This window comes from Pristiophorus japonicus, chromosome 5 (assembly GCF_044704955.1).
Source record: "Pristiophorus japonicus isolate sPriJap1 chromosome 5, sPriJap1.hap1, whole genome shotgun sequence".
NCBI classification, from domain to species: domain Eukaryota; kingdom Metazoa; phylum Chordata; class Chondrichthyes; family Pristiophoridae; genus Pristiophorus; species Pristiophorus japonicus.
In genome coordinates, this window is record NC_091981.1 from 23,211,927 (window position 1) to 23,239,146 (window position 27,220).

A 27,220-nucleotide genomic window follows, 5' to 3' on the forward strand; every position below is an offset into this window, starting at 1 on the left:
CAAAGGAGTCATTTGTTAACTAGATAAAAGTTTATCCCTGGCACCTTTTAGGGGCATCACATCATAAAAATCACATCTCAGGGTGCTACATTTATATAGGGAAAAAGTGAGCGGTTACCCGAAATGAAGATAGGCAATGTCTACACTTACGTCATGTCTCAAATTACTCATATACTATATCCAAATATGTTATTTTCCTAAAGAAATCTACCTAATTTGCATTTGAATGAATCACAAAGGCAAAGAGAAACTTAAAGAAAGTGTGAGACAGAAACAATGGGCTCAAAATTGGCCAAGAATTGCTCAGTTTCTTTTTGAGCAACTTGATTTTTCTGGAGTATCTTAAAAATCCACATTTTGCACATTCAATTTGCGCCAGTGTAAGTGAGTTAGTTAGGATTTTATTTTGTTTCTTTTTTTTTCCAAAAGGGGGCATTACCAGCCACTTACGCCTGTTTTGGCCATTTAGGTCACTTTGGCCAACTAATAGTTACTCCAAACTAAGTTAGGCCAGCGTATGTGGCCACTTGTGGCCGCTTGTGAAAACCCTTGCGGAGAGTTAAGAAATCAGCGCAGGTAGGTACATCAGAGACCATTCGGCCTGGGATAGGGGCGGGAAGTTAAGCGGAAAGGACCTTGCACCAAGACTTACAAAGCACAAAACAAAGCACAAGTAATAAGCATTCAAGAAGAAATAAAAACATTCAAGAAGAAATAAAAAATAAAACTAAGTCCTACTTTTATCTCAAAACTCAGTGCGGGAAGGTAGCGGGCCGGTCGGTGCGGGAGGCCACATGGCCGGGGATAGGTGCGGGACGACAACGCACCGGGAGGCCACTCGGCCAGGGATAGGGGTGGGAGCGATTGAAGTGCCATTGGAGAACACACAGGCTGCATGAAGCAAACTTACCGACCGGACAGGCTGCAGCAAGGGCAAAAGACAAGCAGTTACTGTAATAGCGGGCCGGCCGATGCTGGAGTCTACCACTCAGCGTGAGATAGGTGCGGGACGACCGGGAGATCACTCAGCCAGGGAACTGCCGACATCGAAGCAACCAACAGGCTGGGTGGGGGAGAGGTGGAGGAGGAGGAAGAGAGTCACATGACTCAAGGGGGATGGGGGGGGAGGAGGAGAGGACAAAAGACCTTTGGATGTGATCCATATACATATCTTGGGGGACAGAGAGACACACAGAACTGCAAACCTCTGCTGTGCTGTGCTGCCTGCTTTCCTGCCATTTTACCTTCTTTGAAAGTTTAACTTTAACTTTAAGTATGGGGGCAATAATATCAGTGCCACACCTTTTGCGAGCGATCTGCATCATTGTGCTACCTAGGAAACAATTGATTAGAGCTCATCACATCAGGAACATCAAAGCCCATAGGCTGCTGGGCAGGAGGCCTTAGCCACCTCGGCAATTTCGAGTCAGGAATTCGTACCTGAGTGATGCAGATTGTGTCAGAAGACTGCGTTTCCGCAGAGAAGTTGTCCGTGAGATCTGTGAGTTGCTGAGACCAGACTTACAGCCGAGAAGCGGCAGGTGGACTGCTTTGTCTGTCGAAGTGAAAGTTACAGCTGCACTTTCCTTCTATGCCTCGGGATCATTTCAAGCTACAACTGGAGATATGTGCGCTCTCAACACAGAATAGATGTCTCCATTTGCCAGGTCACGGCTGCACTGTATGCGCAGAGGAACGACTTCATCAAGTTCCCAATGACCGCCCAAGTAATCCATGACAGGGTTGTGGGGTTCTCAAGGATTGCTAGCTTCCCAAAGGTACAGGGCTGCATTGATTGTACCCACATCGTCTTGCGAGCACCTGTGGAGGATGCCGAGCTGTTTAGGAATAAAAAAGGCTTCCACTCCATTAATGTGCAGCTCGTGAGTGCATCGCATCATGTCAGTCGATGCAAGATACCCTGGCAGCACCCATGATGTGTTCATCCTATGCGACTAGCGTTATATCTGCCATGTTTGAATAGCAGCCAGATGGGCAGAGCTGGCTACTGGGAGACAAAGGGTACGGCCTCGCCACCTGGCTCACGATGCCCCTACGCACAACCTGGACGGAAGCTGACCATCAATATGATATGTCGCACATTACAACACGCAGCATCATAGAGAGGACCATTGCCATCTTGAAACAGCGTTTTCGATGCCTGGACTATTCCGGAGGCTACTTTCTATACTCCCCTGAGATTGTCGGTCAGTTCACTGTTGTGTGCTGCATGCCTTAGCCATCATGAGGCAGCAGCAGCTGAAAATGGAAGAAGACAACCCACCTGCGGCGAGAGTGGCTGATGATAATTGTTATGTATTTAACCCCTTGTAACCTGTATTACACTACCACCAGAGGGCCTACCTGTTGGACTCCCAAGGAATCCCAGCATCCCTTGGGAGCACGGTATATAAGCAGACCACCCACGAGGTACCTGCACTCTGGAGTCTTATTAAAGGAGCTAAGGTCACACTTGCTCACTGTACACAGTTCTCAGTTTCATCCTTTATTATGAGTGTACCAATAATGATTTGGAAGATGCAGGTGATGAGCAGGAGGAGGAGGAGGAGGAGGACGTGGTGGAGGAGGATGATGACGAGGATGAGGAAACCATGCAGGTGCCTGAGGCCGGAGCAGGACGTCGGAGGAGGACGGGCCATCGTGCTTCTTTAACGATTGCTCGAGCCTTGCGCCAGCAGCTCATCCGTGTATGCTTTACTGATGCCCGAGAGCTCAGCGACAACTATTCCGCATGGACAGGTTTATTTTTTGCAGTTGTTCCTAAATGTTGTGTTGTGTTAATGGAACATGATTAAGTTTTAATGCAAAATATATTTTATTCAAAAGTTTACAATGTACTTAACTTTAGTGTAATAAAATAATTCTTGCATCAAACTTTACTTTAATATGACTCTAAGATCAGTTAAAAACTTTAAGATCACTTATAAACTTGTAAAGTTACATAACTTACAAAAAATGTTCAATTTGAAAACAATTACAACAGTAACAACAACAACAGCAGTAAAGAAAGGCTGCACCCATCTCTCATCCCCCATCTCGGTGAATGTACACTTCTTCAGGGTTGGGGGGGGCGGGGAGGGGTGTTAATGTAGAGGGCCCGACTTGGGTTGCTTCAGAGGCTGGTGTGGGATTGCAGTGGGAGTGGTGGCACATGGCCTGGGTCTGTTCCCTTATTGCAGCAGCTAACTCACACATGCCCTCCCTGATGGCCTGTGCCGTCCTTTCCACTATCTCTGACATTCCCTCCCTCGAGGACACTATTCCCTCACTGACGTTCCCGGAAATCGTTCCCATTTCCCGAGCGATTACTGTTACTTCTCCCGACAGTCCAGTTACCTCATCACTCACCCCACTGATGGTGTCCACGAGTGATCAGGTAAGGTCAATGCTCTCCGTACTCAATGCCATGATCTGAATCACAACGGTTGCATCCTGCATCTCAGGAGAATGTGGTCGATTTCTCCTTCCCCTCATCCTGGGTCTGCCTCGCGGCACCCCCCCAGTGGGAGGCACAGGTTGGGACGGTGGGGCCCTGGGTGTTCCATGCTGCATGCCACCACCACTGGGACCCTCAATCTTGGACGGGGGGCCCTGGGTGTTCCATGCTGCATCCCACCACTATTGGGACCCTCAACCTCGGACGCTGTGAAACCATGGAATGTCACATCAGACTGCAGGGAACATTAAGGCGGATTGCAAAAGTTTCTATAGGTATGTAAAGAGAAAAAGGTTGGTGAAGACAAACGTAGGTCCCCTGCAGTCAGAATCAGGGGAAGTCATAACGGGGAACAAAGAAATGGCGGATCAATTGAACAAGTACTTTGGTTCGGTATTCACTAAGGAGGATACAAACAACCTTCCGGATATAAAAGGGGTCAGAGGGTCTAGTAAGGAAGAGGAACTGAGGGAAATCTTTATTAGTCGGGAAATTGTGTTGGGGAAATTGATGGGATTGAAGGCAGATAAATCCCCAGGGCCTGATGGCCTGCATCCTAGAGTACTTAAGGAGGTGGCCTTGGAAATAGCGGATGCATTGACAGTCATTTTCCAACATTCCATTGACTCTGGATCAGTTCCTATGGAGTGGAGGGTAGCCAATGTAACCCCACTTTTTAAAAAAGGAGGGAGAGAGAAAACAGGGAATTATAGACCGGTCAGCCTGACCTCAGTAGTGGGTAAAATGATGGAATCAATTATTAAGGATGTCATAGCAGTGCATCTGGAAAATGGTGACATGATAGGTCCAAGTCAGCATGGATTTGTGAAAGGGAAATCATGCTTGACAAATCTTCTGGAATTTTTTGAGGATGTTTCCAGTAAAGTGGATAAAGGAGAACCAGTTGATGTGGTATATTTGGACTTTCAGAAGGCTTTCGACAAGGTCCCACACAAGAGATTAATGTGCAAAGTTAAAGCACATGGGATTGGGGGTAGTGTGCTGACGTGGATTGAGAACTGGTTGTCAGACAGGAAGCAAAGAGTAGGAGTAAACGGGTACTTTTCAGAATGGCAGGCAGTGACTAGTGGAGTGCCGCAAGGTTCTGTGCTGGGGCCCCAGCTGTTTACATTGTACATTAATGATTTAGACGAGGGGATTAAATGCAGTATCTCCAAATTTGCGGATGATACTAAGTTGGGTGGCAGTGTGAGCTGCGAGGAGGATGCTATTAGGCTGCAGAGTGACTTGGATAGGTTAGGTGAGTGGGCAAATGCATGGCAGATGAAGTATAATGTGGATAAATGTGAGGTTATCCACTTTGGTGGTAAAAACAGAGAGACAGACTATTATCTGAATGGTGACAGATTAGGAAAAGGGAAGGTGCAACGAGACCTGGGTGTCATGGTACATCAGTCATTGAAGGTTGGCATGCAGGTACAGCAGGCGGTTAAGAAAGCAAATGGCATGTTGGCCTTCATAGCGAGGGGATTTGAATACAGGGGCAGGGAGGTGTTGCTACAGTTGTACAGGGCCTTAGTGAGGCCACACCTGGAGTATTGTGTACAGTTTTGGTCTCCTAACTTGAGGAAGGACATTCTTGCTATTGAGGGAGTGCAGCGAAGGTTCACCAGACTGATTCCCGGGATGGCGGGACTGACCTATCAAGAAAGATTGGATCAATTGGGCTTGTATTCACTGGAGTTCAGAAGAATGAGAGGGGACCTCATAGAAACGTTTAAAATTCTGACGGGTTTAGACAGGTTAGATGCAGAAAGAATGTTCCCAATGTTGGGGAAGTCCAGAACCAGGGGTCACAGTCTGAGGATAAGGGGTAAGCCATTTAGGACCGAGATGAGGAGAAACTTCTTCACCCAGAGAGTGGTGAACCTGTGGAATTCTCTACCACAGAAAGTAGTTGAGGCCAATTCACTAAATATATTCAAAAGGGAGTTAGATGAAGTCCTTACTACTCGGGGGATCAAGGGTTATGGCGAGAAAGCAGGAAGGGGGTACTGAAGTTTCATGTTCAGCCATGAACTCATTGAATGGCGGTGCAGGCTAGAAGGGCTGAATGGCCTGCTCCTGCACCTATTTTCTATGTTTCTATGTTTCTATGTTTCTAACTTAAACCACTAATCATGGATGGGTTGAAACCAAGGAATATCACACCAGAACTCATGGAAGGGTTTGTCAACGCGAAGTCCATTAACATGGCCTCATCCATATTCAGTACAACATTGTCCCCTTCATCCATCCCCCCACCCCCCCCCCCCCCGCCCAAGTTGGTCTGCAGGGTTAGGCTCGTCCACGTCTGAATCTTCTTCTGGATCTTCATGATTGGCTTCAGGTTCTGCAAAATATAACAGAACAATCAAATGGTTAGCAGCACAGGAGGGGACAGGATGGGTGGCATGAGTAGGCTCACACATAGCAGGCCAGGCAGCAGGTTGATTTGAAGGGCCACGATGAATTGCAGACCTTACCCTCTCCCTCGCGCGTGGGCCCAGCTTGTGCAGTACTGATTGTTTTTCTCCAGGTACGATTCATCAAAGCAGCAACTCTCTCTTCAAAGGGTGTCAGTTGGTGCAGATTTGGCGGGCCTCCTCCTGTTCGAGTTCTTTCCCTTTTGTTGTGGGACAATTTCTTCTGCAAAGATGAAAATGCAACTTTTTAAGAGAGGGTGTCTTTCTGCTGGGTGGGACATATACAGCTGGTCACATTTACAATTGCAATTGCATTGAATAAATGAAAATATTACTTACACTAACTACTTGACCATTTCTTTTTACACTGGCTTCCAGATCTCTGGGTATTCACCACTGCGCAGTAATCTGCAACTTGGTTCCAGCGTTACTTCATTTCTTTGGGTGGTACTTTTGTGCGACCTCTGTAGCTGGTATCCAGCTCCTGTCATCTGTTCTCAATGAGTTTAACTAGTATCTCCAACTTCGTCATGCAAGAAATTCTTCATTCTTGGTGCACGTTGTTGCATTGCTGTATTGAATGGACACCCATAACACATTTCCAATGCTCTTAGACACAGTGATTTTTCCAAACACACAGTCCTTATTTTGCATGCAGCAATGATTTTCAGAAATACATCACTCCTGCTGGAACGTTTGCAGGCGTGCAGCACTATTAACACAGGGCACTCACTGCTTCTTGATTCCAGCAGCTGATTTTGTTCCACAGCACTCCTTCTGGCACCAAAAATCAAGCAGCTTCGTATCCCTTTAAAAATGGCCAACTGCCAAATTTCGGCGACATCGCGACCCGATTCCAATGTGCATGTGCAGACGTCCCGGCACTGTTTTCAGCGCAGGACGCTGACTCCACAGGTCACGCTGCACGACGACCGTGGAGAGGCCGGACAGCATCCAAAGTGGGGAGCGATTTTTTTCGGAGCAGTTTCCAACGCAGAAAGTCAGTGCATCTCCGGTGAGTGCGGCGAAAAAATTTTGAGCCCAATAAGTATAAAGTGATATGAATAACATAAGGAGAACACTGTGTTAAAGAATGCACACAAGAGTAGAAGACAAAGACAGAAAACAACACAAAACAATGAAAGAGTGGGAGAGAAGCAGTTTATTTTGTTCCCGACATCAACTGTATTATAACACTTTGGGCCCAAGTTTCCACATGATTTGCGCCTGATTTTTAGGAACAACTGGTGGAGAACGGACTATCTTAGAAATCGCAATTCTCCACATTTTTTTTTCTGCAGTTCTAGTCAGGTAGAACAGTTCTACTTTGGAACAGAATTTTTTCTTCAAAAGGGGGCGTGTCCGGCCACTGACGCCTGATTTGAAAGTTTCCACAGTGAAAACGTACTCCAAACTAAAGTAGAATGGAGCCAGTGAAGATTTTTGTAGAACTGAAAAAACCTGTTCTACACATTAAAAAAATCAGGCGCAGGTTACAAATTAGGCGTCCAGAACGAGGTGGGGGGGGGGAGGGGGGGGGGAAGGGAAATCATTAAATTCTATAATAAATCCTTATTTATACTTCTACAAATATTATACAAATAAATCCAACCTGAATAAACATTTATAAGCCAAGAAAAGATTAAATAAACCATCTTCCTACCTGTGTGAAAGTGCTTCAGGCACGGAGAATTCTGCAGCCGTTCGTGCTGAGCGGGAGGGGGAGAGAGAGAGAGAGAGAGGGGGAGGGAGGGAGGGGGGAGGTCAGGTCGGATCGGATCCAGTCCGGGAGCGGGAGTCGGGTCTAGTGGGGGGGGGCGGGGCGGGAGCGCGGGTCGGGTCGGGTCAGTCGGGGGGGGGCGGGAGCGCGGGTCGGGTCAGTCGGAGCGGGTGTCGGGTCTGGTACGGAGGCAGGGGGGGGGGGGGGAGCGGGTGTCGGGTCTGGTCGGGGGCGGGGGGAGCAGGAGCTGGCCGTGGGAGGAGCCTTATTCACGCAGCCCCAGTGAGGCCATTGGGCCAGGGCTGGGGGCTGCGTGCTTCAGGCCCCTCCCACACAGTTCGGCGCCTGGAGCTACTGCACTTGCGTGCCCACTGTAGCGCGCATGTGCAGAGGTCCCGGCACTGTTTTCAGCGCAGGGACCTGGCTCCACCCCCCCACAGCTCGTGCTGCGCCGCACCGAGGGCCAGAGGACCTGCAAATAGGTGGAGAATTCCGAGGATTTTTTTAGGCGCCGTTTTAGGCGCGAAAAACGGGCGCCCCTCGTTTTTTTCTTGTGGAAACTTGGGCCCATTGTGTTACACTGTATAATACCCCAGCCATTATAAAATAGTGCATCATCCCTCTCATCATAAGCTACTCCACAAGAGATCTGCTCCGGTTTTAAATTTACTTCTCACTAATTTAAGTTGATGTTTTTGGTCCTAATTTCCTATGAAATAGTAGTCTGGATTTATTGTATCCATAACTATTTAAAAATTGTATTTCTTCAAAGCTCATTCTTCTACCGCGATAATCTGGTTATTCTCAGAAAATATTCTAATGTCCGGAAATGTTTCTACCAGTAGTTTTTTTTCCCCAGAACTTGACTGTGTTCCAAATAAGTTCACTCTACACTTAGGATGCATTTGGTTCCTCTAATTGCACCTTGTGGCTCTCAGAAACAGCACAGTAATTTACAGGCCATGAAAATGGCAGCCATTTTACATGTAGCAAGGCCCTACAAAAAGCAATGAGTGGATAATTTGTTTTTCGGTTGTGTTGGTTGAGGGAGGAATTTTGGCTCTGATCCAGAACTCCGATTATTAAATTGGGCATGTTCTCACTGGAAGAGAGAAATGCAAAAAGGATATTGCAGCTATTAAAAGGATACAGAAGAGAGCAATAAGATTGAGGGGATGAAGGGATTGGATTATGATGAACGATTATGTACTTTTGGCAACTTCTCAATGGAAAAGAGAGGGCAGAGAGGTGGTATGATTGCTGTTTTTAAGATTCTAAAGGAACTAGATAATGTAGACCATGAGAAGCTATTTTAGCTTGTTCAGAATAGTAGAACCAGAGGACATGGTCTGCAATTGAAGGGGGGGTAAATGCAAAACTGATGTGCGGAAACAATATTTCAGTGAGCGAGCGGTCAATCTATGGAACGGACTCCTGAGGAAGATGGTGGAAGCAGTTAGTATTGATACATTCAAATGCAAGTTAGATGGATTACTTTCAGAAATAACACTTTGGGATACAGTATGTGAATAATTTGAGACGTGACATGGTAAATGTAGCATGCTTGGGAGGAAAAAAACCTTTGGACCACTGGATCCCAAAGCTCTCCACCAGAAGTGTTCATGTTATTTAGAAACATAGGGCCCAAGTTTCCACACGATAAAAAACGGGCGCCCCTCCGAGCTGGGCGCCCGTTTTTCGCGCCTAAAAGGGCGCCGGAAAAAAAACTTGCGATTCTGGAGCGCCCTGCAGTTCCTTGTCTGCTTGGCGCGGCGCCCAGGGGGGCGGAGCCTACACTCGCGCCGATTTTGTAAGTGGGAGGGGGCGGGTACTATTTAAATTAGTTTTTTTCCTGCCGGCAACGCTGCGCGTGCACGTTGGAGCGTTCGCACATGCGCAGTGTGAAGGAAACATTGGCACTCGGCCATTTTTGTAGTTCTTTGTAGCTGTTTAATTTTTGAACATTTTTTAATAAAAGCACATTGCCATCAGCTCATCAGCACTGAGGCTTCCTGCAGCCTTCTCACTGTCTCCTTCCCCCCTCCCCCGCGGGAAGAACGGGCGCCTCCTCCCCCCCCTGCGGGAAGAACGGGCGCCTCCTCCCCTCCCCCCCGCGGGAAGAACGGGCGCCTCCTCCCCCACCCGCGGGAAGAACGGGCACCTCCTCCCCCCCCCCGCCGCGGGAAGAACGGGCGCCTCCTCCCCCCCCCGCGGGAAAGAACGGGCGCCTCAGGCTGACTGCAGAATTCTCCGTGCCTGAAGCACTTTCACACAAGTAGGAAGATGGTTTATTTAATCTTTTCTTTGCTTATAAATGTTTATTCAGGTTGGATTTATTTGTATAATATTTGTATAAGTATAAATAAGGATTTATTATAGAATTTAATGACTTCCCTCCCCCCCCCACCTCGTTCTGGACGCCTAATTTGTAACCTGCGCCTGATTTTTTAATGTGTAGAACAGGTTTTTTCAGTTCTACAAAAATCTTCACTTGCTCCATTCTACTTTAGTTTGGAGTACGTTTTCACTGTGGAAACTTTGAAATCAGGCGTCAGTGGCCGGACACGCCCCCTTTTGAAGAAAAAATTCTGTTCCAAAGTAGAACTGTTCTACCTGACTAGAACTGCAGAAAAAAAAATGTGGAGAATTGCGATTTCTAAGATAGTCCGTTCTCCACCAGTTGTTCCTAAAAGTCAGGCGTAAATCATGTGGAAACTTGGGCCCATAGAAACATAGAAAATAGGTGCAGGAGTAGGCCATTCGGCCCTTCTAGCCTGCACCGCCATTCAATGAGTTCATGGCTGAACATGAAAATTCAGTACTCCCTTCCTGCTTTCTCGCCATACCCCTTGATCCCCCTAGTAGTAAGGACCGCATCTAACTCCCTTTTGAATATATTTAGTGAATTGGCCTCAACTACTTTCTGGGTCTGTTGTAGACTAATTGATACAGATTGATTGCTAGGATTAGTTAACAACATTCATTAGCATTGAATCATGCGAGTACCCAGGATGGCAGAAGGCAATCTAGATGGCCCTTGGGGTTAGAATTTGCACTGTTTCACCGCCCGGTTTCTCGGCAGTTTTGGGCATTTTGGGCAAGAACCAGGTCGGCGAAAAATTCCCCAGCTGAGGCACGGCGGCGGTTTCGAAGTCCCGCTGGGGAGCGGACCGCTAGCATGCAACGTCCACAGATCGTCCTGGTGCAATCTTTGGCTGAGCGGGGGACCCGTAGGTAAGTATAAAAACATTTTTTAAACCGTCTACGAGGGTCAGCGGAGCTGGGCGACAGGTAAGTAGGTCTGCAAGAAAAAGGTAAGTGATTGTTTTTTTTTACTATTTATTTTCAAAATCTGTTGGGGTGATTTAATTTAAAAAAGTGTCTTGGGAATGTTTTTTGGATTTTTTTTTAAGTTAGGTTTTTGGAAAAATTATTTTTATTCTATTTTTGGTGTTAGGCCCAACCCGCAGCCTCAGTGAAACTTTTTATAAATTTTTCACCCATTTTCATTAAGCACTGCCCAATCTAGCTGAAATTGCATTTTCCAGGCTAGATTGGGGGTACAAGGCCCATATTTTTCAATGGGCAGATTTTAAATGTTTTTTTCGGGGTATTTTCGCCAGCGATAATCTTCCCAGCTTTAGCGGTTTTTTGGGTGGCAATCGGGCACTGGCAGGCTTTGGGGAAGTTCTAGCTTATAGTCTTTTTTCATCTTAGGCAGTTACTTAGGCAGTTTAGGGGTGATGTCAGGAAACACTCCTACACACAAAGGGTAGTAAAAATATGGAATGCTCGCCCCCTAAAAGCTGTTGAGGCTGGGGGTCAACTGAAAATTTCAAAACTGAGATTGATATTTGGTTAGGCAAGGGTTACGCAACCAAGGCGGGTAGGTGGAATTAAGAAGATCAGCCCTGATCTAAGTGAATGGCAGAACAGGCTCAAGAGGCTGAATGGCCTACTCCTGTACCTATTTACCTTCCTATGTTCCTATGAATGAAATGGATAACACTGGCCTACAGCTGTGAACGATCCCTGGTGGCAGGTAGGCCCGAGGCCCGATCTAAATTGGGCAGTGTGCTTCATTTAAATTAGATAGGTGAGCTGTGGACGCCTGTTGTGTGTGAAGTCACAGAACTACCAGGCCACCATCTTGCCCAGGGGACTTATTAGTTTTAAGTTCCTTTAATTTATCAACTGTCTCCAGCACACAGCTTTGAAAATTCTCCAGGATATCAAAGAAAATACTCAATGGCCTTGATTTTTTTTTTTTTTACAGGGATGGGGGTTGCGGGAAGTGTCCGCGAATCCGGTTTTAGGAGGCGCACCCAGGGAGGTTGGGGACATTTAATTAAAACTTCCCGGACTCCCACCTGACAGCCGGCCAGATTTACCATCTGGCTGGCGGGTGGGAGTGGGAATTTGGCCATGGGGCTGGGGATTCCTTTAACATGGGAGGGTTGGGGATTTGCTCAACATTGAAAGGCTGTGGATTCCCCGAAGATCGTGGAGAGATCCTTGAAGGAACTTCTTGAGGGGTCTTGGGGGTGGGGGTGGGGAAGTACTCCTGCTCCTCCTGGCCGACAACGGGCAGCAGGCAGAATGGGACTCCCCTTGTGTGGACGTTAAAATTACATCATGGCGCGATGACATAACTGGGCAACATGTTTTAATTTTAAGTAGGCCGGGACCCCGCTGCCATGCGCCTTCGCCAATGTCAAGTCTGTCAGCGGCGGGGAGGCAATTAAAATCATTAGTGGCTTGCTTAGAGCCACTGAAGAATGATTTTCAGCTTACCTTTTACATTTGACAGTTCGCCCATGGGGTCCACACAGGTCATGTACGTCTGTCAAGCTGAGGCGGGAGTTCAGTGGCCATTGAATCAGCTGTTGAGTTGACAGCTTCAAATATACAGTAAGAGCTCCCACCTTGCAGAGATACCTTCCCTCAGCCACAAGCTGTTCCTCACTGCATTTCCACAGCAGATTCACCATGCAGCAAGTCTTTACACGAGTCTCTATAGAGTCTGATCTCATTACCTCTCTCACCATTGAAAGATTGCTTCTGTCATCTCTACTTCACCTGCCATCTATTCCATCAGCATGGGTATCCTTTATACCCTCTCACCTTGGTCCTCAGAATCCCACCACGATCATCCTCAACAGCAGCACCAACCTTCCCCGCAATCACCTGATGCTGCACAGGACAGAGGGCATCAACACCTGACCATATTGCTGCCCGGAAGGCCGGGGATGGCCTCATCATGGCCAGAGTGACTTCACGTGATGTGCACACTGGCTGCCACATGATGTGCCAGGTTGGCACCACCCCACACCAACACCATCCCTACAATGTCCAAGCCATTCCTTTCACACTCATCACCATTGTGGGGGGTACCATTATGTCTCAGCATTCACTGCAACTCAGTAAGCCACTTCCAAAGGTGCACACAAATCTGTCCAAGAACGCAGAGTGTTGAAAATAAAGGTTTCAATGTTTGACAGCACATTGACAGAAACTTTAGATGAACATTGCATAAAACACCCAAGTGCCTACCCTCGTGTGTTAGTTGGTATGATTGTATTAGGATGAGGGTGAGTAGTGGCTAGTGAGATAGGGATGTGATATTATAGAGAGAGTGGGATGAGTGGAGGTGCTAGGTAAGTTGGTGTAAGGATGTGCAGGTATTAGTATAGTATTAGGCAATCCCTCCTATCAAGGATGACTCGCTTCCACAGCAAAAAGGGATGAGTTCACAGGTGTTTCAATGAGGGACCTGACATTCTATTGAAGGGTGGAAGATGCCTATGCGTGGATTCTTTTAACGTGGAGTGGCCGTTGCACACCAGCTACCACACGGGCTTGACAGAGCTAGGCCTTGTGGCCAGTGGCAAGGGTTAACCAAGAGGGAGGTTGGCCGGCGGGCTCCGCTCGTGGCCCTGATGTTTGGAGAGCCGCAGTGGATAAGGCGAGCGGAGTTGTGCGCAGTCGCGGGGCCAGCCCATTGTGGAGATTGCCCTGTGGACTAACACACTCACTTACACCATGGGCGGCGAGGTTAAGAATGTGCAGGATTAGGGTAGGGAAGGCAGAGTGATGGGGAAGTGATGAGTGGCACAGCAGGATGAGATTGAGTGTGGTTTTGTACTAATCTTGTGTGATCGACTGAGATCATTGGAATGTTTGCGGCACTGCACCCATGTCCTTTTGACCACATCCCTGCTTGTGCCCTCCTCTACAATGTACAACCAGGCTGTGTTGATCTCCTAGCGAGGTCTCTTCTGTCCATGGGTAGGGAAGTATACCTCCATGTGTGTTGCGACTCCCTCCATAAGCATGGAGGGAGTCATGAGAGAGCTTGGGTGCAGCCCTGTGCCTTTGTGCAGTCAGTGTTTACAGCACCTCAATGCTGTAGAACACTGACAGCACAAATGTCAAAATAAATTTAAACATAGTCCCTTTAAGGAAACCGGCTGATGACACATCATCAAATGGAGTCACCAGACCCGCTTCCTCTAATTGGCCGGGAGATGCGCTGGGTGGACAAGCCCCGTCAGGGGAAATTCATTTTACAGAGCGGGCTGGAGCCAGCAGCGGGACCCAACACTGATGTCGCCCGCCATGGACCGGTGAGGTTAATAAAATCCCGTCCTAAGTATCCACAAAATGCCTGGGCCAGTTGGGATACATCTTCGGCTCAACGAATTATAGGAAGAAATTACATAGAAATATAGAAACACAGAAAAATAGGTGCAGGAGTAGGCCATTCGGCCCTTAGACCCTGCACCACCATTCAATAAGATCATGGCTGATCTTTCACCTCAGTACCCCTTTCCTGCTTTCTCTCCATACCCCTTGATCCCTTTAGCCGTGAGGGTCATATCAAACTCTCTCTTGAATATATCCAATGAACTGGCATCAACAACTCTCTGCGGCAGGGAATTCCACAGGTTAACAACTCTCTGAGTGAAGAAGTTTCTCCTCATCTCAGTCCTAAATGGCCTACCTCTTATCCTAAGACTATGTCCCCTGGTTCTGGACTTCCCCAACATCGGGAACATTCTTCCCGCATCTAACCTGTCCAGTCCCGTCAGAATCTTATACGTTTCTATGAGATCCCCTCTCATCCTTCTAAACTCCAGTGAATAAAGGCCCAGTTGATCCAGTCTCTTCTCGTATGTCAGTCCAGCCATCCCTGGAATCAGTCCGGTGAACCTTCACTGCACTCCCTCAATAGCAAGAACATCTTTCCTTAGATTAGGAAACCAAAACTGAACACAATATTCCAGGCGAGGCCTCACCAAGGCCCTGTACAACTGCAGTAAGACCTCCCTACTCCTATACTCAAATCCCCTAGCTATGAAGGCCAACATACCATTTGCCTTCTTCACTGCCTGCTGTACCTGTATGCCAACTTTCAATGACTGATGAACCATGACACTCAGGTCTCATTGCACCTCCCCTTTACCTAATCTGCCGCCATTCAGATAATATTCTGCCTTCGTGTTTTTGCCCCCAAAATGGATAACCTCACATTTATCCACATTATACTGCATCTGCCATGCATTTGCCCACTCACCTAACCTGTCCAAGTCACCCTGCAGCTTCTTGGCATCCTCCTCACAGCTCACACCGCCACCCAGTTTAGTGTCATCTGCAAACTTGGAGAGATTACACTCAATTCCTTCATCTAAATCGTTAATGTATGTTGTAAAAGAGCTGGGGTCCCAGCACTGAGCCCTGCGGCACTCCACTAGTCACTGCCTGCCATTCTGAAAAGGACCCGGTTATCCCTACTCTCTGCTTCCTGTCTGCCACTAGTTCTCTATCCACGTCAGTACATTATCCCCAATACCACGTGCTTTGATTTTGCACACCAATCTCTTGTGCGGGACCTTGTCAAAAGCCTTTTGAAAGTCCAAATACACCACATCCACTGGTTCTCCTTTGTCCACTCTGCTAGTTATATCCTTAAAAAATTCCAGAAGATTCGTCAAGCATGATTTCCCTTTCATAAATCCATGCTGACTTGGACTGATCCGGTCACTGCTTTACAAATGTGCTGCTATTTCATCCTTAATGATTGATTCCAACATTTTCCCCACTACTGATGTCAGGCTAACCGGTCTATAATTACCCGTTTTCTCTCTCCCTCCTTTTTTAAAAAGTGGTGTTACATTAGCTAGCCTTCAGTCCATAGGAACTGATCCAGAGTCGATAGACTGTTGGAAAATGATCACCAATGCATCCACTACTTGCTTAAGTACTCTGGGATGCAGAATATCCGGCCCCGGGGATTTATCGGCCTTCAATCCCACCAATTTCCCTAACACAATTTCCCACTTTATACGGATATCCTTCAGTTCCTCCTTCTCACTAGACCCACTGTCCCCTAGTACATTTGGAAGGTTATTTGTGTCTTCTTTCATGAAGACAGAACCAAGTATTTGTTCAATTGGTCTGCCATTTCTTTGTTCCCCATTATAAATTCACCTGAATCCAACGGCAAGGGACCTACATTTGTCTTCATTAATCTTTTTCTCTTCACATATTTATAGAAGCTTTTGCAGTCAGTTTTTATGTTCCCTGCAAGCTTCCTCTCGTACTCTATTTTCCCCCTCTTAATTAAACCCTTAGTCCTCCTCTGTTGAATTCTAAATTTCTCCCAGTCCTCAGGTTTTTGCTTTTTCTAGCCAATTTATAAGCCTCTTCCTTGGTTTTAACACTATTCTTAATTTCCCTTGTTAGCCACGGTTGAGCCACCTTCCCCGTTTTATTTTTTACTCCAGACAGGGATGTACAATTGCTGAAGTTCATCCATGTGATCTTTAAATGTTTGCCATTGCTTATCCACCGTCAACCCTTTAAGTATCATTTGCCAGTCTATTCTAGCCAATTCACGCCTCATACCTTCAAAGTTACCTTTCCTTAAGTTCAGGACCCTAGTTTCCGAATTAACTGTGTCACTCTCCATCTTAATAAAGAATTCTACCATATTATGGTCACTCTTCCCCAAGGGGCCTCGCACAACAAGATTGCTAATTAGTCCCTTCTCATTACACATCACCCAATCTAGGATGGCCAGCTGTCTCATTGGTTCCTCGACATATTGGTCGAGAAAACCATCCCTAATACACTCAAGGAAATCCTCCTCCACCGCATTGCTACCAGTTTGGTTAGCCCAATCAATATGTAAATTAAAGTCACCCATGATAACTGCTGTACCTTTATTGCACACATCCCTTATTTCTTGTTTGATGCTGTTCCCAACCTCACTACTACTGTATGGTGGTCTGTACACAACTCCCACTAGCGTTTTCTGCCCTTTGGTATTCCGCAACTCCACCCATACCGATTCCACATCATCCAGGCTAATGTACCTCCTTACTATTACATTAATTTCCTCTTTAACCAGCAGTGCCACCCCACCTCCTTTTCCTCTCTGTCTATCCTTCCTAAATGTTGAATACCCTTGGATGTTGAGTTCCCAGCCTTGATCACCCTGGAGCCATGTCTCCGTGATGCCAATTACATCATATCCGTTAACTGCTATCTGCGCAGTTAATTCGGCCACCTTATTCCGAATACTTCTCGCATTGAGGCACAGAGCCTTCAAGCTTGTTTTTTTAACACCCTTTAGAATTTTGCTGTAATGTGGCCCTTCTTGTAAGCCTTGGGTTTCTTTGCCCTCCACTTTTACTATTCTCCTTTCTATCTTTTGCTTCTGCCTCCATTTTATTTCCCTCTGTCTCCCTGCATAGGTTGCCATTGCCCTGCCATGTTAGTTTAACTCCTCCCGAACAGCACTAGCAAACACTCCCCTAGGACATTGGTTCCTGTCCTGTCCAGGTGCAGACCGTCCGGTTTGTACTGGTCCCACCTCCCCCAGAACCGATTCCAATGTCCCAGGAATTTGAATCCCTCCCTCTTGCACCACTCCTCAAGCAACGTATTCATCGGAGCTATCCTGCGATTCCTACTCTGACTAGCACGTGGCACTGGTAGCAATTCTGAGATTACTACTTTTGAGGTCCTACTTTTTAATTTAGCTCCTAGCTCCCTAAATTCGTCTCGTAGGACTTCATCCCGTTTTTTACCTATATCGTTGGTATTTATATGCACCACGACAACTGGCTGTTCACCCTCCCTTTTCAGAATGTCCTGCACCCGCTCCGAGACATCCTTGACCCTTGCACCAGGGAGGCAACATACCATCCTGGAGTCTCGGTTGCGGCCACAGAAATGCCTATCTATTCCCCTTACAATCGAATCCCCTATCACTATAGTTCTCCCACTCTTTTTCCTGCCCTCCTGTGCAGCAGAGCCATCCATGGTGTCATGAACTTGGCTGCTGCTGCCCTCCCCTGATGAGTCATCCCCCTCAACAGTACCCAAAACGGTGTATCTGTTTTGCAGGGGGATGACCGCAGGGGACCCCTGCACTAACTTCCTTCCACTGCTCTTCCTGTTGGTTACCCATCCCCTAGCTGGCTGTGTACTCTTTACCTGCGGTAAGACCAACTCGCTAAACGTACTATTCACGTCATTCCCAGCATCGTGGATGCTCCAGAGTTCATCCACCCGCAGCTCCAGTGCCGCAATGCGGTCAGTCAGGAGCTGCAGGTGGATACACTTCCGGCACACGTAGTCGTCAGGGACACCGGAAGCGTCCTTGACTTCCCACATAGTACAGGAGGAGCATAATACGTATCCGAGTTGTCCTGCCATGACTTAACCCTTAGATTAACTTAATTTGGCAACAACAATGCTAAATGTTACTTACTAATAAAGAAAAAGAAAAACTACTTACCAATCACCAGCCAATCACTTACCACCTTGGCTATGATGTCACCTTTCGATTTCTTTCCGCTTCTTTTTTGCCTTCGCTCCCTGCTGCAGCTGCACCAGCTGGCTTCCGCTGACTCACGAACTCCCGAGCCTCTCCGCGATGCTGGGCCTTTGTAGGCCGCCTCGATCTCCCCGCTCCACCTCCTCCGACTCACGAACTCCCGAGCCTCTCCTTGATGCTGCGCCTTTTGTAGGCCGCCTCGATCTCCCCGCTGAGCCTCCTCCGACTCACGAATTCCCGAGCCTCCCCTCGATGCTGGGCCTTTTGTAGGCCACCTCGATCTCCCTGCTCCGCCTCCTCCAACTCACGAACTAGTGATTCTTTGGTTGATATTTTTCAGAGCTCAATTAATAGTGGGAATATATCTGAGGAATGGAGCTGGAAAATATAGTTCCATTGTTCAGAATAGGGCACAACTTGGTAATTACAGGCCAATTAGTCTAACAATTAGTGGGACAGATGCTTGAGCTTGTTGAAAAATGCTGAAAATGATCAGTTAAAGAGGGCAGGTATCATGGAGATTAGTCTGCACAGTTTTAGAAGCAATAGGTCTTCAGTACTTTACAAACCTACTGGAATTCTTTGACGATGCATCTAAGTTGACGAAGATAATCTGATAGATGCAGTCTACTTAGATTTCCAAAAGTTGCTCAATAAAATCCTAATACATCAAAAGGACCCCAATTGCATTTTACAGCGAGAAAGCTGCCACAGCTTGTCTGTAGATGGAAGACAACCTTCCAAGATAAGTGTAAAACCTTCCTATGTGGACCCAGGAGGAGAAATCCTCTGCCCCACACTCCTCCCCTCCCACATCCCTCCAGAACCCCCGCTCCCCACCACTTACCTGCCATTAAGCTGTCTCTTAGTGCCGGCTGGCGGCCGTTGACCTTCAGCCCACGAGCCAGCTGCTGCTTTCCGCCTGTTTCAGGTGGGTAGCTGACCAGCGGCATGTAGATGAGATCCTATAGTTAAAATACCCTGGGCCACAAACTTAAGCCAGTTGAGTGCATTACATACTTGTCCCATCCAAAACTCCCAAGTTTGGAGTTAAAATTGACCCCAATAACATAATTGCTGAGGATACAAAGCAAAGCAAATAACAAGTAGAAAGACAGGCTTGGACCAATCTTATAGATGGATTAAGATTATGACTAGTGAATTTTAATCTGAGCAAATGTAGTGCAATACATATTGGAATAGGTAACAGTAAACATATGTATAACATTAAAGGGTTCTATTTTAAGTTCTCTATTGTCAGAAGGAGAAAAGGAAAAACATTTATATTAGAAAACGGTCAGTATGTGGCCTTTATTCATAAAGCAAATCTGAACAGCATATGATTACAACTCAGAACAACTTATATTGATACAGGTCAATAGTGAGAGGTTATCGGTGCAATTTTGGTCAGCTTACCTCACGCCAAACATTTAGATGCATTAGAAAGGGTTCAGAAAACAGAGAAGGATAATTCCAGGCTTTAGTGGACTAAGTTATGAAGAAAGATTTAAGTGACTAATATTATTTTCATTAAGAAAAATAGACTGAAGGGAGGTACAATACAGGCCTTCAAACTAATGATAGATCAGATGGAATTAAACAAGCTACTTATCTTGGGCAATATCTGCAGGACTACAGGACATTAGTCATCACTCCCCCTCACTATGATGTTTTTGTGGTTAGTGCAGATAGAGTTCGATGAAGTAGAGCGGATGGAGGCTCGTGTGGAGCATAAACACTGGCATAGACCGGTTATACTGTAAATTCTATGCAAGTCTATGTAACTTTCATGCAAACAGGTATTTTCAGACCTCTTTCAGAGTATTTTGGGCTGCTAGAATCAAACAGGCCAAAGGAGATACTCAGTACAAGACCATGAGGCTGTATGATTACAATCCAGGAATGGCTGGTCCCCCGCAATGTGTGCGTTGCATAATATCCATTTTTTCAACTTTTCCCATTTTTTGTTTTACTCACACTGACTTTTTTTGCTACACTTATCGATCGTAGAAACTTCATGCGCATAGAAAGTGGTGGCTACATTATTTGTTGTGATAACTGCATGAAATGTCTTCTTAATTACACATGTAAAGACAAACATATTATGTAACTAACTGAAATGGTGCACATGGTACTTACAGTTCAGTTTTCGAATGGTTTCTATCACTTAATTCAATATATAGCACTATCTCACGACCAAGAATAATTTGTAGTAGTTTATGGCCCTGTCATTTATGGGGAGATTCTGCCTTAACAGGTTGATTCTGGGACGGGGCCACTTTCCACCAGATTTCCGCTGTATAATTTGCTACGTTGTCTGTGTCTTTACATGTGTGCACTCGCCGATGTTGCTGGAAGTACATTACCATGGGATGGATTTTCGGCTTTTAAGATTGCGGGGCGTTAATGGCTGTCCTGATACCGCCTTGAAAAAGTTTGCGCCTCAGTCAGCAAAATTGGGCAGCTGGGCCCTGGGTGTGGGGCAGAGCGCTATGGGAGGTGTTGCACACCTCTCTTAGGGCGCTAGGCAAACTTAGCGTGCGAAAATCCCCAGCGAAAGAGTCGGCCTCAGAGCACTCGAAGAGAGGCCTGGAGAGAGGAAAAAAGACCTGGAAAAAAACATCACCCAAAACATTCCCAAAAAATACCTCCCACCACCACTACATAAATCGCAAAAAAAAAAACAATCACCCTTACCTGAGGTGGACATTAATTACCTCTCTGCAGCCGCTACAGCTCAGACCGCCCGCTTTCACAGGCGATCCCAGCACAGCGCTCTACACAGCGCTATGGGTCAGGCGGGAGGCAAAAATCGATCCGGTGTCGCAACCAAGGTGTTAAATACCTGCTCGGTTCTTCCGGGTGGTAATGCTCCGCACTCCGTCAGGGCGCTGAAGCTGGCCGCCCACCCAGAAGAGCTCACCGCCGCCATTGCCGCCCCTCTGATGTGAAAATAGAGGCTGCCGAGAGCGGAAAATCCAACCCCATAACTTTTAATGAAGCTACACAGCATTGGAGTTCCCAAATAACATGGCATGTTGTCCCATTGCACCAGGAGTAAGTTAGAAAGAAATAAATGAGATATATCTATTGCCAGCATCGGCTGATACTGATGGAAGTGTTTTCCTTTGAAGAAACTTTTGAGTGGGATTGCTGGAGTTGGTGCCGAGGCTATGGGATTCCTTACAGGCAATGCTTTGTATGCAATTTTAAATGAAGAAGGGTGAGGAACAGTACATGAAACCGAGGCAGCTTTTGAGGAGACAATGCCCTACAGGATGTTATTAAACAAAATACGGCTCATGGGATTGGGGGGTAATATACTAGCATGGATTAAGGATTGGTTAAGTGACAGAAAACAGAGAGTAGGAATAAACGGGTCATTTTCGGATTGGCAGACTAACTAATGGGGTACCGCAAGGATCGGTGCTTCGGCCTCAGCCATTCACAATCTATATCAATGATTTGGATGAGGGGACCAAATATAATGTATCCAAGTTTGCTGATGATACAAAGCTAGGTGGGAATGTAAGTTGTGAGCAGGATGCAAAGAGATTTCAAGTGGATATAGACAGGCTAAATGAGTGGGCAAGAACATGGCAAATGGAATATAATGTGAAGAAATGTGAAGTTATCCACTTTGGTAGGAAAAACAGAAAAGCAGAGTAATTTTTAAATGGTGAGAGATTGGGAAATCTTAGTGTTCAGAGGGACCTGGATGCCCTTGTTATTGAATCACTGAAAGTTAACATGCAGGTACAGCAAGCAATTAAGAAAGCAAATGATATGTTGGGCTTTATTACAAGAGAATTTGAGTATAAGAGTAAAGATGTTACTGCAATTATATCGGGTCTTGGTGAAACCACACCTGGAGTATTGTGTACAATTTTGGGCTTCTTACCTAAGGAAGGATATACTTGCCATAGAGGGAGTGCAATGAAGGTTCACCAGACTAATTCTTGGGATTGTCTTATGAAGAGAGATTGAGAAGACTAGGCCTATATTCTCCAGAGTTTAGAAGAATGAGAGGTGATCTCATTGAAACATACAAAATACTTACAGGGCTTGACAGGGTAGATGCAGGTAGGATGTTTCCCCTGGCTGGGGCTCATAGTTTCAGAACAAGTGGTCGGCCTTTTAGGACTGAGATGAGGAGAAATTTCTTCACCCAGAGAGTGGTGAATCTTTGGAATTCTCTACCCCAGAGGGCTGTGGAGGCTCTGTCGTTGAGTATATTCAAGGCAGAAATCCGATAGATTTTTGGATATTAATAGAATCAAGGGATATGGGGATAGTGCAGGAAAGTGGAGTTGAGGTAGAAGATCAGCCATGATCTTAATGAATGGCTTGTGAGGCCGAATGGCCTATTTCTACTCCTAATTCTTATTTTCTAAGATATTATCCTCCAAAAGAACTTGCACAGCAACGAAGCAACTATCACATAGATTTCCCATGGATTTTAAGGGCCTATATTTCTCAAACAATAAGAGGAAACAAACAAGGTTTTTTTGCAACAACCATCAAACAGCACTTCTGCTGTTTAACCACAAACTATTTGACCTATTTCTCAGAAACAGCACTCATTTTGCAGCTAGAAATTTGACCTTCTCATTTAGCCTCAACCTCCTTCTCAAGAACAACTAGGGATGGGGCATAAATACTGGTCTTGCCAGCTATACCCACATCTTGAGAATCAATTTTTTTTTTTTTTTAAAGTCCATTGAGGTTGTTACTGCATTAACAGAAAGGTTTGTAAATGACTGGACACCATTGGTAAACTGACTGCACACCATGCAGTTCTGGTACAATGCTACTATCCGAGTTGCTTCATGCAGGACTGCACATGCCAAATATTACAAGATATTTGCAAGCAGTTTCTCAGAAATATAGACTACACTGATGTAAATGTAAAGGTAAACTTTTCATATTGTTACAGGTAAGCACACTCTTAATCCCAGGCAAGGAACACAGCAATACTCCCAACGGGATAGGATTTCTCACTTGAAACGCTACTCACCTGTTGAGGGTTTTACACACAGATTGGGACTCACTGGGGATGAAATTGGTCTTTCAAATGGTCAGGAAAATTGTGCGGGTTGTAAAACGAGATGCCGATACACTATCGCTGTCGCCAAAGACCCCGGTTCCCTGTAAACCCTGCTACTTCCTAAAATACTGGTTTCTTCAAACATTACAGAAAGGACTATTCCTAGCTGCAGCATGTACACAAACTAGGCCAATCGTTTATGATTGGTTAGGAACATCTGAACAATGACGGACAAGTAAAGGCACTCTGGTCCAGCGAGCCTATCCCACACAATTGCGATGCCTTGTGTATCACAATACATACTCTCCAGTACAAGCAAAATCATGTGAACTCCTGGCAGTGGTGAAAACCCAGCTAAAAAACCCAGGCAAATTGGGGGGAAAAAATCTGGGAAATTACTCTCTGACCCATCTAGACGATCAAAACTAGTCCAGGAAATCACACTGCCCTGAATTCCCTACGGTACTTACCTTCTGTAAGAGGTGATTTGTGCCGCAGCCAGAAACATCCAGCTCTCGCTTGAAGGAATTCAGTGAATCGGCGTCCACCGCATGAGATGGCAGCCTGTTCCAGCGGTCCACTATTGACTGGGAAAAGAACCATCTCCTAACACCTAGCCTAGATCTGGCCTCGTACCACTTAAATTTGTGAGCACCTGGTCCTCCCCAACTTGAAACCGCTTGAAAATAGACAGCAGCGAAGTCAATATCTGTAAATATATAGTTGGCCACCACCTCCAGAGGAAGGTCTCCTGAAGTGCCAAACCAGGCAACTCTCCCTGCACCCTTCTCATGCAGCAGAACCTTATTTTACTAGCCATCAGAAAGGGGGTCAGATTGTGTGTTGCCATCAAAACTAGTCCAGAAGATCACACATGCCCCCAGGCTCCATTTCATGTCCCCAGAGTTTGCCGCACCTCATTTTTGCCCACTTCATCCTTCTTCCATTATTACCCATACAAATAGAGCTTTAGCAATGGTTGTAAAAACTGTTTAAATTCATTTTGAGATTTTATAAAGACTAATAGAAGGCTTGTCTCCAGATGCAGACACGTTAAGCAGTCACATCCCTGCACACGCAAGATTTCCGGTGCCCCAATGAGATTGTCAGCCAACTGAAGGTGTTATCCTCATGTGGTGTTTCAAATAATTATTTAACTGATTTGATCCCAGAAACTAGCGAGAGGTTAGCTAAATGTTTTTTTGACGAGTGTTTTGCTTGCATCAGTCTAGTCCCACTGGCACTCCACTGGGACTGAAACAGCTACGTAGACTCTACATACGATTTGAAGAGCTGTCCACAACTCAGTCGCTACTTCACTTGTAAGTTATTGCACATACATATCCTCCAAGAGAGTGCATTACGCTGCGTCTATATGACAGCATAACAAATAAGTATCTTTTCATGGATCAGTCCCTGTCTTTGACAAACTTGCCACTTAATTCAGTATGCAAAAACAAACGAGCTGGCATTTAGCCAGTTGCAAAACTCTTGTTCTGTTGCATAATGTCTGTTTTACACTTTCTGCCCCATTCAAAGCAATTATTTTATATTCAACACTTACATTATTTTGGTTTCACATTATATCCTTATCTTCCAAGGCTTCATTACTTTTCTTTTTCCACACAAAGGGTTATATTTTCCTGCCAAAGGTTTGTAATTTTGCTACTGCTCTTTTGAAGCAATTTATATTGTTTCTAACAAATGCAATTAATGTCAGTACAAGCTTCCTGATGTGGCTAGGATAATAGTCCAGGGCACATGTACCACTATGACAACACTCACTCTCCTCACTTCAATGGTGTTTTTGATAAGTATTCATATGCAACATTACATCACAAGATAATACAGGTACTGCAATGTTGTTTTACTTGCAGGCAATAGTTTTACCACAAAGCATTTACTCACAAAGAAGAATCGTTCTGAAAGGTTGACCCTGACTGGGTAGAGAGAAGCTGGTTTCCGAATTCTAAAGAACAATCATTATCTTCAATTTCATTGAGCTCTTCATCTGTGATGATGTCAAACGCTGCATCATCTGGTTTGGTGGAACTTTCTGCAAGAGCCAAAAGTGGAATTGTCCATAGATTTACAAATGGAACAGGTGAAACACAGCACTGTCACAGAATATTAAGAACATAAGTTAGATAAGCATATGGGGGAGAAGGGAATAGAGGGTTATGCTGTTGGGTATGAGGAGGAAAGACAGAGGAGGCTCGAGTGGAGCATAAACACCAGCATGGACCGGTTGGGACGAATGGCCTGTTTTTGTGCTGGATATCCTATGTAATAAGAAAAACTAAAATCTGCCCATCAAACCCATTCCTTTAAAAGACTATCATACACCTTGCCCTCATTTTAATAAGCTGCTCAAAAAAAATTCTATGTAATTTATTCCCTACACACAAGGGGCAATTTTAATTCTACCTACTGGCAGAAACATTGCAATACAAAACATTCAAGTTGATGGAACAAATGGACGACTTTACCTTGGTAGCAAACTATCAACAGATGGGCCTATTGAGCCAGTCATACCAAGGTGAATCGGCTTAGCAGCTTCAGCAATGAAGGGTCCAGAGTCAAAAGGTAAAAATCCCAACAAAAGCACACATTTATTTGATCTGCATCCAATACTGTTGTATGAATCTAAAATATATATCCTGCTTCAACAAGATATTCAGAGACTGAAAGCAGTTCATACATGCTTTCATAGGCGACTGCTGGTAATTAGATGGTTTGACTTTGTCAGCAACACAGCTGTAACGACGAGAACTGGACTCGAGAAGATTGAAGTCATCATTGATCGTCACTGCCGGGCACCAGAGAAAATAGTTTCTCTGTATCGACCCTATAAAATCTCTGTCATTTTAAAGATCTCAATTAGATCACACCTTAATCTTCTATACTCAAGGGAATACAAGCCTAGTCTATGCAATCTGTTCTGATAAATTAACACTATAAGGCCTGGTATCATTCTGGTGAATCAGCGCGGCACACCCTCCAAGGCCAATATATTCTTCCTGAGGTACGTTGCCCAAAATTGAACTTCAGATGGGGCCTGACTGAGGCTCTGTACAATAAATTCCTGCCCTTTGCATTCCAGCCACCTTAATTCTACCCATAGTGTTTCCACTGGTTACAGGTGTGGTACCAGAGGACTGGAAGGCTGCTAATGTTGTACATTTGTTTGAAAAGGGAGAAAGGGATAGACCAAGTAATTACAGGCCAGTCAGCGTAACCTCAGTGGTGGGAAAGTTATTGGAAAAAATCCTGAGGGACACGATAAATCTTCATTTGGAAAGACATGGATTAATCAAGAACAATCAGCTTGGATTTAACGGAAGGTCATGTCTGACTAACTTGATTGAATTTTTCGAGGAGGTAACCAGAAGGGTTGATGAGGGCAGTGCATATGATGTAATATATATGGATTTTATCAGCCAGTTATCAGCCACTGGGGAAAGTTGTCGCTAGAGTCCTCTTCAAATGTCTTCTCCCTGCGCCTGAGGAGCTCCTCCCGGAGTCACAATGCAGATTTCATCCCCTACGGGGCACAACGGACATGATTTTGCAGCGCGACAGCACCAGCACTTATACATGGCCTTCTTCGATCTTACAAAGACATTTGACACTGTCAACCGTGAAGGTCTATGGAGCGTCCTCCTCCATTTCAGATGCCCCAAATGTTGGTCACCGTCCTCTGCCTGCTCCACGATGACATGCA

At 45.7% G+C, this 27,220-nt stretch overlaps 1 protein-coding gene and 1 long non-coding RNA gene across 3 annotated transcripts in view; both read right to left on the bottom strand.

Annotated features, from left to right (window-relative positions):
* fyco1a (FYVE and coiled-coil domain autophagy adaptor 1a) overlaps positions 1–27,220 on the bottom strand; it is a 234,289-nt gene that overhangs the window by 120,025 nt on the left and 87,044 nt on the right. For both annotated transcript variants that reach the window (XM_070880401.1, XM_070880402.1), the window contains exon 15: positions 25,405–25,552. In XM_070880401.1, coding sequence (XP_070736502.1) covers positions 25,405–25,552 — 148 coding nt within the window. The remainder of the gene's footprint in view (positions 1–25,404; positions 25,553–27,220) is intronic.
* Positions 5,754–6,596, bottom strand: LOC139264245 (uncharacterized). Its single transcript, XR_011593301.1, has 3 exons — positions 6,223–6,596; positions 5,944–6,106; positions 5,754–5,810 (listed from the first exon to the last, which is right to left on the bottom strand). It is a non-coding gene; the product is annotated as an uncharacterized lncRNA (long non-coding RNA).